Source organism: Lissotriton vulgaris, chromosome 1_1, assembly GCF_964263255.1.
Source record: "Lissotriton vulgaris chromosome 1_1, aLisVul1.2, whole genome shotgun sequence".
In the NCBI taxonomy this organism is placed as follows: domain Eukaryota; kingdom Metazoa; phylum Chordata; class Amphibia; order Caudata; family Salamandridae; genus Lissotriton; species Lissotriton vulgaris.
Window position 1 is genome coordinate 829,353,419 of NC_141685.1, and position 15,107 is coordinate 829,368,525.

Sequence of the window (15,107 nt, forward strand, 5' to 3'; positions counted from 1 at the left end):
ATGTGATCAGATGGTGTGGGGCAGAGTGCGGCAATTAGATGTGAGGAGGTGAGAGGACTAAGGAAACACCCTATTTCCATGGAATGGGACCGCATGCTAGAGGATTTTAGAAAGATAGACCTTATACTTGGACATGTCACCCCTACTCCATAACGTATACGTTTCATTTCATTACATAACACGCGACACAGACTTCTTATAGGGCAAATCAGCACAGAAACCGCACATAACCAGCAACTGGTAGCAAAAGTTATCTAGTTAGTTGTACTGTATTCGGCTGAAAGTCATACACGAAATGGCAGACCAGGAGGAAGGGTGGAGAGAGGGGAAGGGGGGTTCTAGTTAACAGAACTGTTCAAAATGTATTTTGAAATGCAATCATTCCAAGTGATAGCATTGTACCTTGTAAGCACACATTACTTGTCTTACAATTGTATTGATTGTACCATGATGTATTGATATCCACACCCAGACGAACTAGTCTGCAAAGAAGAAGAAATTTGTTTAAGATGGCAAAACAAAAACGGAAAATGCCGTAATGTATCTGGAAAATACATTGCAGTCACTTTTTGGTACTCAATAAAGTTGTAAAAAAAGAAAAGAAATTAAAGCTGAAATTGGATTAACAGATAGGTATTGTGTAACTGTCCGTCTTTGTTCTAATCATATACTGCACTTTTACCTGGGATCCAGACTTCAAACATTCAATGAGTGTGTAGATAGAAACCGCAGTTTCGTTTGTAAGCCGAATTATGTGGTTAGCATCAATTTGAAAACCAGATGAACCACTGCTATTTGCCATAACAGCAACAGTTTGCAGATATGTAGAATTACTATATATGAAGGAGGTTTAGTAATATGGTAAGAGGTAAATGCTTCTGTTAAGCTGAATATTTTTGAAAGGCATACATAGAATGGTGAAAAAATACTCTTAACAATCTGCAGAAATTATTTCGGTATTTTTGAGGACAGAAGACCTCTAAAATCAATTTCAGATTAAAAACAACTGTGCAAGTTAATACTCAAACAAAACTTTCAAAATGCAAATCAACTCATAATTGGAGTAATTACTCTTCAGATCAGGAAAAAAAACTTGATTCTGCAAGGACGATCACTTCATGATAAGACTTGGACAAATTAGAAAATAATTCGGGCAACTGTTTGCAGAAGATGAACATGTGCATTACTGTAGAAAATTTCAAGCAAGTATCCGCCAAACTACAAAAGTTGTTTCAGCAACAATGCATTTTCATAGATGGGTACATTCTCGCTGTATGCCACTTTTATCCATAGGCCACATGTGCCAGACAATGGTGAGGTAAGAAAGAGCTGCAGTATATTACACCAAAAAACATCAACCAGATGAAGGTATCACTTTAAAAAAAAGGTGTTCAATACCATTAAAGTGGTAAACGAGAGGAGTGGTAAACAAGAGGTGGACTATTTCTTTTGAAGTTAGTAAGCAGGACAAGAATGGCGCTTGTTTTCTTGCCCTGGATTAAAAGAAAGGCCAGCTGTGGAGTAAAGGATAAATTATATCCTGCGAAGTACAATTTTATGGCAAAACAGTGCATGCGTTCCACAGGTATGTGATTGTTATAAGCAAAGGTACTTATTCCAGCGCAGGTTCTAGTCAAGCTTTCCGTTCTCCTCCGTTTTGGTTGGCTGCTCTCCAATGAGCTGCAAAACCTTAAGGCAGCCCTTAGCCATTTTAATCATCCACATAATATTCATGATGTCCAACAAAATGCTGGAGATGATCCAGGCACACTGGGCACCGAGACCCAGTCTGATGAAAGCCTCTGTCCCAAAGGTGGAATACACTCGCCAGTAATACATGGGCATGACTGCTATCCTCACGACGAAGAAGGCGATCGTCATCAATACGCCATTAATGATGTTTGATTTGGAGGATTTTGCATACCCCAGCACTTCAAGAAACCACCTGGAAGAAAAAAGCATTTACAGGACATTAATACTGTTGATATGGATATTTACTATGTTATGGTAGTATATATAAATAAAAGACCTCTTGGTGAATTAAATTCATAATAAAAGTGTAGTCAAGGCCAGAGGCCTTAGTAACTGCCTGCTTTGAGAAATCATCTTAACTTCATTTAAGTAGGATGTCATAGGAACTATTGTCCTGCTAGCCTCAGAAAACATGAAGACTTTTTCAGTAGTTCAGGAGCTGTGGCCTGGGGGAAACAATGACCACTCATTGCTCTTGAATATTATTATAGTGCAACAGTTTGATAACAAAAGGTGTTGAATATAAAAGAAATGAAAGTATTCTGTAGGAAAACATAAGTTTGTTTCAGTGAATTTTGTGCTCTGTAGCACTGATTTATTAACTCAGTCAAGAAATAAAGAAGGAAAGAAAATGATACGGAGCTGTAACATTTGGTTTCGATCTTGTTCAGTCACATGCTGTGCAACACTTACTGTGTCTGTAGGTGTGGGGAGGGAATACAACTTGCTCTTCTCAAATGTCTATGGGCCTGATTATATGTTTGATGGTGTGGGAGCGGGCTGCCAGGCCACCACCCGCTCTCACACCGCCGAACCTCACTGCTGGCCTTCAGCAGAGTACGAGTTATCTTGTGGTCTGGCAGGTGGTCCTTTAGTGTTCCCAGGGCAGTCACTGTAAAGTCTATGCCGTGCAGCATGTATCCCCCTGCAGGCACCTCATGGCCTTGAGGAAACAGGGGGCTCTACTTTGTTTCCTCACTGCCACAGTTTTCATGGTGGCCTCACCGCCATGAAAACTCTGGCGGTGAGGAAACTCCTAACATGCTAGGCGGTGCTACAGCTCCACAGCCAGCATATTAGGTCCTCTCACTGCCGCGCCACCGCAGCGTGATCCATGATCCACGGTGGTAAAGGCAGGCCTGTGGTGGTCCCACTACTGTAATTTTAATATGGTGGGTGGACCACCAGTCTGGAGTTCTAGGGACTGTCACCACGGGCTTCTGTGACCTCGTAATCAGTTCCCAAGTCTAATGTTAAAAATGAGAGTGTCAGAATGTTGACTGCCTCATGGCATAAAGCTGTAGAATCTCTGCTGCCTATAGTATTGTCAGAATATTATTTCGCCTAATTGATTCGGAGCTTGACATTGCTGTAATGTTCCAAACTTGGCAGCTTGCAATGACTAGGTGTTTGATTCCCCTGCAACCTCCAGAGAGGATGGAGGTTGCATGAGAATCTACAATACTTAAAGCATCACACTGATTGCTACAGGAAAGTGACATATTCTATGAGCAGCTTGTGTTGCTATTGATTATATATTAAGAGTAAACTGGAAAGTATTACCCATTCTAAAATAACATGGGTGGTGGGTACAATAAAGGTGCAGTGGCAGCAATCTGTACACCGGTATTTGAAATCTTATGATTATGTATGTACTGATTATAACAGAAGATGCACACCTGGGCAGCAACATATTCTGTAATTAACGTCTGCACTGGGCTCTTACAGAGCACACCATATAAAGGATCTCTTTAAATGACGAATGCGGACATTAAAGGAACCCAAACGTCAAGGCAGTTAAAGTGAAAATCAAGTTCCTGCTCAGGTGCTTGATGGTGATCTTCATCACATATGGCAGTGTTGGGCTTTGTATTAGCAGTTTACGTTCATATAAGAAATGTGTGCATAATGCAGCGGTCTGTCTGGCAACAGCAAGTGCTTTTGGTTGAAACAGTGAGAAAGATAGGACGTGAAGGAAAATAACAGCTTCATTAAAATTCAGTGTACATTATAACCCACTAATTAACAGTTACACAGGGCGTGCTAATTAGCAGGTATGCCCACCTCCCGACTTGCAAAAAAGATGCATAAACAGGTATTTTACACTGTATGCCCTAGTGTTTTGTTCTAGATTTTACCTTGAGTAAATCCAGAGGGAAATGCATGAACTGAAATGCCAATTGAGGTACAAACGGAAGTTTGAACATGAGACAGAATTTATGAGCCAAATGGGTTCAGGCCTAAGTGGGCAAGTAAAAGTACAAGGTTAAGTTTCAACGGTTAAGGGCCTGATGTACGACCCACCAATATGCGACTCGCAAATTGTGTCGCATTTGCGACTCGCAATTTGCGGCTTGCAAATTGGGATGCACAACAGTGTCTCAGACACTGTTTGCAATTCCTAATGGGGTCGCACTTTGCATGCCTTATTAATATTAATGAGGGAGGCGCAATTTGCGACCCCATTAGGAATGGCTAGCACTCACAGGGATTGTGGGCTGCTGTGGTCAGCAGACCGCCATGTCTGTGACTGCTTTTTTAATAAAGCAATTTTTTTTTTTAATGCAGCCCGTTTTCCCTAAAGGAAAATGGGATGCATTTAAAAAGAAAAATTAAACTTTTCAGTTTCATTTTTTTTTTTAGGACAGCCAGTCGTCCCTTGGGAAAAATATTTTCTCACATCGTCACAAAGGGTGCGAGTGGTTTACCACCTACTTGAAGTGGGTGGTAAACTGCAAGTGTTTTGTGCATGGGTTTGTATGACAAAAGAGGAGTTACCCGGATCAATCACTGTCAAAACAATGACTTGAACTATGTAAATACAAGGATAGACCTCTTTCAATTTTATACTTAAACTCAAACTGCTAAAAGTACACAAAAGTGTCTGACCTAAACAAATCTGAGATTTCTCTTGTGACTGAGGATGAAGGACGTTGGAAAGATGGGTACAAAGAGGGCCATTGCACTCCTTAAGATTTAAATTGAAAGAAAATGAAAACCTTGATATGTTTGTTTTTACTGATTTAAAGAATGAAAGCCACATTTTTGATACTTTAAATAGTATGGGCATAAAATCTATTATACATTGTAGGAGTGGCTTTAAACTCAGATCCCATACAGTTCCTAAAGTGCCCCTTGATTCTACAGATGTATTTCGTAACCTTATGGTTTATGAATTGAAACACAGGAAGTGTGAACACTTTTAAAAGATCAGGAAGAACCTTACATGGTTCCAGTATCAAGTACTAAGGAGACTAGGGAATGTTCCTGGGTTATTTTCGTAAATTCTTTTTAAGTGGGTTATTGCAATTTTTTGCACATAAACAGACGGCAAGAACTCTGTGGGAAACAAATAGAGGGCAAGACACACTTCTGTTTACTCTGTGCCGGTTGCCACTCTGTTGTTTAAGTTAGGACCAACTTACCATCGGTAATTGATTTGTTAGTTTACTAATAACTTTGGCACAGTTTGACTAATCTTCATGAAAAATGCCCAAAAAATAAGTCTTTCCGCCTCAGCTTCTTCCTGGAAATTTTCAGGATGATCCGTCAAGCAGCGATCGAGAAAAAAGGAGGTCCTAAAATGCAATTTCCTCGTGCCATTTTCTAAAGGAAATTTGGCAGAAAGCAAGGTCTTAGTCCAGAAAAAGTGCTTTTAAGGTCGAGCCTATCCCATTCCACAGGAATGGATAGGGGAGAATTTTAGGGTTGCATCAGGAAAGCTAAACCAGCCGGCGGATTTCCACAAGTGCATGTGATCGTGAACGCGCATCCGCCTGCTGGTTTAGCTTTCCTGATGCAACTCTAACCGACACTTCAAAGGCTCCGCTCCGCCCCCTGCTGCACGTACTTTCCATCCAGCGCGCTGACATTAACAGGCTTATCTCGCCTGCTTTCCTAGTAATTTACTCAAGGCCTTGCCCACACTCACCAACAGAATCACATATATACTGCGTTACAACCACCTCATCTGCACAAGCGACCACTCTCCCATGCCATAGTTCCACCTTTAAAAAAGTACCAAAAGGAAAGTGCGTGCGCCGGCAGACAGTGTAATGCCGCACATATTTCACTGCAGAGACAATGGAGCTGCGTGAGTAAAGCACGCACCAGTCACTGATGCACACTTACCTAAGCACGCACGCAGAGGCAAGCAGTAAAGAGGGCCTGTGTGATCACTTCACAGGGACTGTTACAAACCACCTATGAAGGGGGCACATTTCGTGACCCTGACACACAGAGAGATCTGGGTATAGGCAGCATGAGATAGGGAATCGCACTGTCTGTTTATTCTGGACAATCGTGTTTTAATAACCTTATACTGCAGCTCCGGTACATTGTGGCAAAAACCTCACCTGCACCGGTGTACATGCGATGAGAACACATTTACCGCGGTGGTTACGGTGGGGAGCCTGTTTGGCCCTTGGGTGTGGTAAAGTGAGCCATACTGGTACCTCACATTGGGCATAGTGAGCCTGGCTGTGCAGTTGCTTGTCATTATGTGTGTCTGTGTGTTTCTGGATGTTTGCGTCTTTCTCTGCTCCTGTCCATTTTTCTGCCTGCGTGTTTTTGTGGGCGCTTGCCTATGTTCTTACTCATCAGTGTGTGTTTGTGTTTCTTGGAGTGCATGTATGTGTGAGCCAGACTGCAAGACTACTTTAGAGCGTATGCACCCTTGAGCGTGGCTGTTTCAGTGCGCGTATACCTATGACCGCGCGTGTGCCTTGGCAGGCTTGTTTGTGGGTGCGTGCCCCCGGTTTTCCAGTTACGTATTGCTTTTGGCCCCACAGGCCGCACAGATGAATTATCGCTGGACAGCGCAGACGAGGCAGCCATTTATGAGCAGTAATCTGTCATCTGCAGCCCTCTCCGGCAGCCGGTGGCCCTCTGGTGCGCCCAGGAGCCACCCTGAAGCCGCACACGGCGGATAAGCATCAGATAAGGATCTGTCTGGCCTCGAACACCTTCAAGCAGCAGCAGCCTGCCCTTCACACGCCGGCCTCCCAGCCAGCCTGTCTCCGAGTGCCAGCTCCAAAGAGGGGGGTTTGATGCCCTAAATGAGTATTCCTTAGAATTTTTATGGGCGCCACTTGCAGTTTGTAGTTACATATTTACAACAGCAGCTCGCCTGAAGAGCAGATGTGCTGGGTGACTGGCAAGCGAGCAGCAAATCCAACAGGCTGCTGCAGTGAACTGAAGGGACGAAGGAATACGAAAAATCATTTATAATAACAAGAAGACAAACCTGTTGTATGACAGGTGGGGAAGACCCCGGAGCTGTCGTGAAAGTTAAAAAAGAAACTTAAAGATAGTCACACAACGCCGAGAAGAACATATCTTCAAATATTCGCGCCTCATTTAGACGATATTCAACAATTGTACCTAAGACAGGATTCCTTGTTCCATTTTTTATCTTTCAATATTATACTTTTTGGTAGAAGCCGGGTTGCTTTGAATCTGGAGCGGCTTCACTTATTTTTCAGCTCGAAAAGTGCTGCGCATCAGGCACTTTAGTGTAATTTCTATTTTTCAAGCTCCACACAAATACAATTTTATGTATGTATGTGGATAGATTTGTATAATGCTCGCAAACAGTCGTAAATTACAGATCGTGTCATGCCCACACCCCTTTGCCTCCAGAAACCCCAAATGCACCCTGCTCCTGCCAACATATTATGATTTGTAGAAGGTATATCTGTTTTAGAGGTAACTCCAAATTCAGGTCTACAGAGTCAAGCACTCGCAAGAAAGAACAACCAGACCGCCCACCACAAACCCTCACCTCCAGTGTCCATAGAAGGGCAGCAAAACCACCGCTGATTATTCGGCAACCACCAGTTATTTTTTGCAATTCGAGTTTGTTCTGATGCTCGCACTCAGTCTACCGCCCTCACTCTACCACTCTACTGCCCTCACGCCCTCACTCTACCGCCCTAACTCTGCCACCACACGCCCTCACTCTACTGCCCTCACGCCCTAACTCTACTGCCCTCACTCTACCACACTCACTCTACCACCCTCACTTTACCACGCTTCCGCCCTCACTTCCTCACTCTACCGCCCTCTTTTTTCCACAACAAGATTGCTGACATCCACAACAGCTTTGACAACCAACCCGGAAGCCAACCCACCCTACCATCTGCTGACCATCCTTCCCCCGTAAACACCCTTAACGCCTGGAACCCAATCTCCACTGAGGACACCATCCGCCTGATGAATTCCATCCACTCTGGATCCCCCACTGACCCATGCCCTCACCACATCTTCAACAAAGCAGACTCCGTCATAGCTCCGCACCTCCGAGACGTCATCAACTGCTCCTTCAACTCCGCTACCTTCCCTGAAGACTGGAAACACGCTGAACTCACGCCCTTCTGAAAAAACCAACAGCAGACCCCACTGAACTCAAAAACTACCGCCCCATCTCGCTTCTTCCATTCCCGGCCAAAGTCATCGAGAAAGCCGTCAACAACCAGCTCGCCGCCTTCCTCGAAGCCAACAAATCACTCGACCCCTCACAATCTGGCTTCCGAGCCAAACACAGCACTGAGACCGCCCTCATCGCAGCAACAGACGACATTCGAACTCTACTGGACAATGGAGACACAGTCGCCCTCATCCTCCTCGACCTCTCTGCAGCCTTCGACACAGTCTGCCACAGCACCCTTTTACAACGCCTCAGAAACATCGGAATCCAAGGAAAAGCACTGGAATGGATCACCTCGTTCCTCACCGGAAGAACCCAGAGAGTCCGCCTCCCACCATTCAAGTCCGAGGCCTCTGAAATCATCTGCGGCGTACCACAAGGATCCTCACTCAGCCCCACCCTCTTCAACGTATACATGAGCCCCCTCGCGGCCATCGCCCGCCAACACAACCTCAACATCATCTCTTACGCGGATGACACTCAACTGATCCTTTCTCTCACCAAGGACCCCAGCACCGCCAAAACTAACCTACACGAAGGAATGAAAGAAGTCGCCGAATGGATGAAACAAAGCCGTCTGAAACTGAACTCAGACAAAACAGAAGTCCTCATCTTAGGTAAATCCCCCTCTGCATAGGACGACTCCTGGTGGCCGGAAGCCCTCGGAAAAGCACCCATCCCGACAGACCACGCACGGAACCTTGGCGTCATCCTGGATTCTTCACTCTCAATGAACAGACAAGTCAGCGCCGTATCCTCTTCCTGCTTTAACATTCTTCGCATGCTCAGAAAAACATTTCGCTGGATCCCCTCCGAAACAAGGAAAACAGTCACCCACGCTCTAGTCACGAGCCGACTGGACTACGGAAACACCCTCTACGCAGGTACCACCGCTAAACTCCAGAAGAAACTACAACGAATCCAAAACGCCTCAGCCAGGCTCATATTGGACATCCCACGCAACGAACACATCTCTGGTCACCTTAAAGACCTCCACTGGCTACCCGTCAATAAGAGGATCACTTTCAGACTGCTTACCCACGCACACAAATCACTCTACGACATCGGACCAGATTGCCTCAACTCTCGACTGTCCTTCTACACCCCCTCCCGCCAACTTCGCTCTTCCAGCCAAGCCCTCGCCACTGTACCTCGCATCAACAAGACCACCATGGGAGGCAGATCCTTTTCATACCTGGCTGCCAAAACTTGGAACTCACTCCCCGTTTACCTTCGCCTCACCCAGAATCACCTAGCGTTCAGAAAGCAGCTTAAAACGTGGATATTTGACAAATAATCCCCCTCCCCTCCCTAAGCGCCTTGAAACCCTCTGGGTATGTAGTGCGCTATACAAATTTTTTGACTTGACTTGACTTGACTCTACTGCCCTCACTCTACCACCCTCACTCTACCGTCCTCACGCCTTCACTCTACCGCACTCACTCTACCACCCTCACTCTAACACTCTACCGCCCTCACTCTACCGTCCTCACTCTACCACCCTCACTCTACTGCCCTCACTCTACCACTCTACTGCCCTCACTCTATCGGCCTCACTCTACCGCCCTCACTCTACCACCCTCACTCTACCACTCTACCGCCCTCACTCACTCTATCGCCCTCACTCACTATCTATCGCCCTCCCTCACTCTATCTATCGCCCTCCCTCTATCTATCTATCGCCCTCCCTCTATCTATCTATCGCCCTCCCTCTATCTATCTATCCCCTTCCCTCTGTCTATCTATCGCCCTCACTCTATCGCCCTCCCTCCATCTATCGCCCTCCCTCTCTTCCACCCACCTCCTTCTCTAATTCCCTGTTCTCTTCTCCCGTGCTGATCTGCTGTTCTCTTCCACCCGCCTCCTCCTTTAACTCCCTGTTCTTTTCTCCCATGCTGATCTGCAGCTCTCTTCCACCCGCCCCTTCTCCAACTCCCTGTTTTCTTCTCCCGTGCTGATCTGCTGCTCTCTTCCACCCACCTCTTTCTATAACTCCCTGTTCTCTTCTCCTGTGCTGATCTGCTGCTCTCTTCCACCTGCCTCCTTCTTTAACTCCCTGTTCTCGTCTGCTGTGCTGATCTGCTGCTCTCTTCCACATGCATCCTTCTCTAACCGCACACACACATACATACAACCACGCACACACACACATACAACCACACAAACAACCATAAGAACACACACAACTACACCACACACACAATTGCACACACAACCACACACACACAATCACACCAAACCACACACACAACCACACACACACAATCACACACACTCTATCGCCCTCACTCTATCTATCACCCTCACTCTATCTATCTGTCGCCCTCACTCTATCTGTCGCCCTCACTCTATCTGTCGCCCTCACTCTATCGGTCGCCCTCACTCTATCGGTCGCCCTCACTCTATCGGTCGCCCTCACTCTATCGGTCGCCCTCACTCTATCGGTCGCCCTCACTCTATCGGTCGCCCTCACTCTATCGGTCGCCCTCACTCTATCTATCGCCCTCACTCTCTATCTATCGCCCTCACTCTCTATCTATCGCCCTCACTCTCTATCTATCGCCCTCACTCTCTATCTATCGCCCTCACTCTCTATCTATCGCCCTCACTCTATCTATTTATCAATCTATCTATCGCCTTCACTCTATCTATCGCCCTCACTCTATCTATCGCCCTCACTCTATTTATCTATCTATCGCCCTCACTCTATTTATCTATCTATCGCCCTCACTCTATCTATCTATCGATCTCACTCTATCGTCCTCACTCTATCTATCGCCCTCACTCTATCTATCGTCCTCACTCTATCTATCGTCCTCACTCTATATATCGTCCTCACTCTATATATCGTCCTCACTCTATATATCGTCCTCACTCTATCTATCTATCGCCCTCACTCTATTTATCTATTGCCCTCACTCTATTTATCTATTGCCCTCACTCTATTTATCTATTGCCCTCACTCTATTTATCTATTGCCCTCACTCTATTTATCTATTGCCCTCACTCTATCTATCGCCCTCACTCTATCTATTGCCCTCACTCTATCTATCGCCCTATCTATCTATCTATCTATCTATCTATCTATCTATCTATCTATCTATCGTCCTCACTCTATCTATCTATCTATCTATCGCCCTCACTCTGTCTATCTATCTATCGCCCTCACTCTCTATTTATCAATCTATCTATCTATCTATCTATCTATCTATCTATCTATCTATCTATCTATCTATCTATCGTCCTCACTCTATCTGTCTATCTATCGCCCTCACTCTATCTATCTATCGCCCTCACTCTATCTATCTATCTATCGCCCTCACTCTATCTATCGTCCTCACTCACTTTATCTATCTGTCTATCTATCGCCCTCACTCTATCTAACGCCCTCACTCTATCTATCGTCATCACTCTATCTATCTATCGCCCTCACTCTCTATTTATCAATCTACCTATCGCCTTCACTCTATCTATCGTCCTCACTCACTCTATCTATCTATCTGTCTATCTATCGCCCTCACTCTATCTATCGCCCTCACTCTATCTATCGCCTCACTCTATCTATCTATCGCCCTCACTCTATTTATCTATCTATCTATCTATCGCCCTCACTCTATCTATTGCCCTCACTCTATTTATCTATTGTGCTCACTCTATCTATCGCCCTCACTCTCTATTTATCAATCTATCTATCTATCTATCTATCTATCTATCTATCTATCTATCGTCCTCACTCTATCTATCGTCCTCACTATCTATCTATCTATCTGTCTATCTATCGTCCTCACTCTATCTATCGCCCTCACTCTATCTATCGCCCCCACTCTATCTATCGTCCTCACTCTATTTATCTATCTATCTATGTATCGCCCTCACTCTATCTATCTATCTCCCTCACTCTATCTATCTATCTATCGCCCTAACTCTATTGCACCACCACAGCATCACTCAGGGGCACCACAGCATCACTCAGGGGCACCACAGCATCACTCAGGGGCACCACAGCATCACTCAGGGGCACCACAGCATCACTCAGGGGCACCACAACATCACTCAGGGGCACCACAACATCACTATGCGCTACTACAGCATCACTGAACGCCACAGCATCACCCGTCGCCACCACATCACTCAGCGCTACCACAGCATCAATCTGTGCAACTATTCAACAAGAACTGATTCAAATATGTTCTCTCAATGTGTAAAGCTTTATTACAAATGTCACAAAAATATGTTAATATTTCACTTCTGTTCTTGGATTTTCGCCACAATAAAATACACTGAACATAATCTTCACAAAAGTTATTTAGTGAAGTTTAAGCTATTGCCATTATAAATTACAATAACTTTTATTTAAGTATTAATTATTTGAAAAAAATAAAAGCCATTGTTATTTGTAATATCAATACATCTAAGTCACGTAAATACAAAACATGTTGCATTACAAATGCTATAGATGTCACATTTGCAAAAGTTAAAAGTGTTGGCATTGTAAATGACAAAGCTATTAATTTCGTTATTTTCAAAACCAACACATAAATAAAATAATTGTCATTTACTACAAGACCAATGGCTCAAACTTTCGTAATGCGAGACCTATTGCATTGCAAATGCTTGTTGTGATATGGTGTTGATCTGTTCTGTCATTTTTTATAACTTAAGGTTCCAAAGCTTTGTATATCTGGAAGGTCTGGTTCCCGGGAAGTTTGTGAGAGTCACGCAATCATGCAACTTCAATGAATAGATCAATCTTCTTTGCCACGGGGGCCTTTTATCCATCATCTGCAGTCTCACTCCGAAATCCCATGAAAGCTTGCCCTCTGATTAGCTGACCGCAACAAGGGGAAATAATGCAACCTCCATTTCAAAACAGAGGGGCTGAATTAAAAAAAGAAAATGGTATAAGGTGCAGGGTAGGAGTACCCTGATCCCACAGGACCTTGTGGAGGGGTCCCAGAGAGATCCCCCCTGGGCCAAATAAAAAAAAATATGTTTCGGTGGTTTCAATCATACCGCATGGGCGCAGGAGTCCCGTAGGAGCACTGGGTCTGGTTTGTCTCGCGAGATAATATAAATGTAATTTTAAAAAAAGGGGGGTTAAGGGACTGAGCATCTACAGTTGGTTGCCATGAACAGGAGAAAACCATGCGCAGTGGGGGGCTGATTGCCGCAGGTGGGTGACCCACGCCATGCATAGCTAAAGGCAGGGGGTTAGCCTAGCATACGGTAATAAAATATCACTTTCCATTTTATTTTTAAACGCTTGAAATTCAAGGTAACTATAATTTGCGCCCTCACCATGCCCTGCTTACAACACTCATGACATGTTCTGTGACACCAATGATAACATTACTGATTGTAACTGAACTGACATCACAGGCGACATCACAGCCAACAGCACTGCGCATGGAGAGGGTTAAAGTTAAAGTGTCTTGAAATAACCATAACTGTTGAATATCTGTGTTTTTTAGTAATAAACGTTATGTTTAAACTGACATTTTCACCCAACAATAACGTCACTTTAACCTTCGGAAAAAAAAAATACATTTTTAATTTGAGTGGTGGACATGTTAGTTTGTTAGTTGGATTGTATAGGATAAATGGGGGATAGAGGAGGTAAGAATCTAGAAAGTGTTACTAGGGAGCTCACAGTAGTAAAATGAGGTTAGGGATGAGTTAAAGGAGGGATAGAGAAGGGAAGAGTCTAGAAAGTGTTATTTGGGAGATCATAATAGTAAAATGAGGTTTAGTATGCATCAAAGTAGGGATGGAGGAAAGAAAAGTCTAGTCTTGTCTGAGATTATCTGAGATCTAATTTAGCATGTTGACTGCTCTAGGGCTGGGAGGCTTCTGGGCAGCTATGCATTATAAGAAGACTCCCGGAATAGAATCGAAAGTGTTATTTGGGAGATCAGAGCAGTAAATGAGGTTTGGGATGAGTCAAAGGAGGGATTATAGGTGGGAAGAGTCTAGAAATGGTTATTCAGGAGATCATAGTAGTAAAATGAGGTTTGGATTAGTCAGAGAGTGGTGGTAGAGGACATACTGAAAGAATCTGTCCTTAAAGACATGGGAATTCCAATCAAACTGCTCTATCTGGTGTACAGCTTCATGAAGACAACTTCGCCTGGTTGAGGTGAGGCTTACAGGGGCAACTCACAGCCCGAATTCCAGTCAGCAGGGGAGTATGTAAAGGATGTGTACAGGCGCCATTGTTCTTTTCCAAATATATGAATGGAGTAGTGCAAATTGTCTCCGAAGAGCCGGCCGATGCTCCAACCTTAAGCGGTGAAAAGATTGTGAACCTACTTTTCGCAGATGACACCCCGTTGGAGTAAAAAACCCCGGGGGGAGTTAGAGTTACTCCTTAAGTGATTCAAAAACTTCTGCTGCATGCGGGGGTCTTGAGATAAATACGTCGAAAACTAAATTCATGATCCTAAATCCACACAAATCCTATAGGGGCAGACAGGCACTGGGAGGGCCCTCTGGCAAGAGTAAGCACACTTGACTACCTAGGTGTAAAGCCATCAGAGAAAATGTGGTGGAAACCCCACGTAACAAAGATGACACAGAAACACAAGCAAATAACAGGGGCCTTGGGAAAGAACACCACTCCTCTTCTAGCAGACCGTTTGCCGCTGTCCTGTAAGTCTACGACTTAAAAGCAGTTAGTTATACTTTGTACAGGTCAGAATTGTGGGGTTTCAACAAAATAGAGGAGTTTACTCGATCAGAGCACACATTCCTTAGAAGTCTAGTGATGTTGCCCCAGAGCACCCGACTTCAGCCCTTAATGTTAGACATAGGACGACAATCCATTACAGATATATCTAAGCTCCGCCAATTGCTATTCTAGGCTAGAATCAGGAGGACCCCAGAACTTTCGCCATATGCTGATGCCATGGCGGAAGTAACCAGTCTAGAT

At 44.5% G+C, this 15,107-nt stretch overlaps 1 protein-coding gene across 2 annotated transcripts in view; it reads right to left on the reverse strand.

The window, feature by feature from the left end:
• Positions 1 to 445: 445 nt before the first annotated feature.
• The window catches only part of TLCD4 (TLC domain containing 4), a 288,746-nt gene continuing 274,084 nt past the window's right edge, over positions 446 to 15,107 (reverse strand). For both annotated transcript variants that reach the window (XM_086957321.1, XM_086957314.1), the window contains exon 7: positions 446 to 1,945. In XM_086957321.1, coding sequence (XP_086813447.1) covers positions 1,630 to 1,945 — 316 coding nt within the window. In that variant the 3' untranslated portion in view covers positions 446 to 1,629. The remainder of the gene's footprint in view (positions 1,946 to 15,107) is intronic.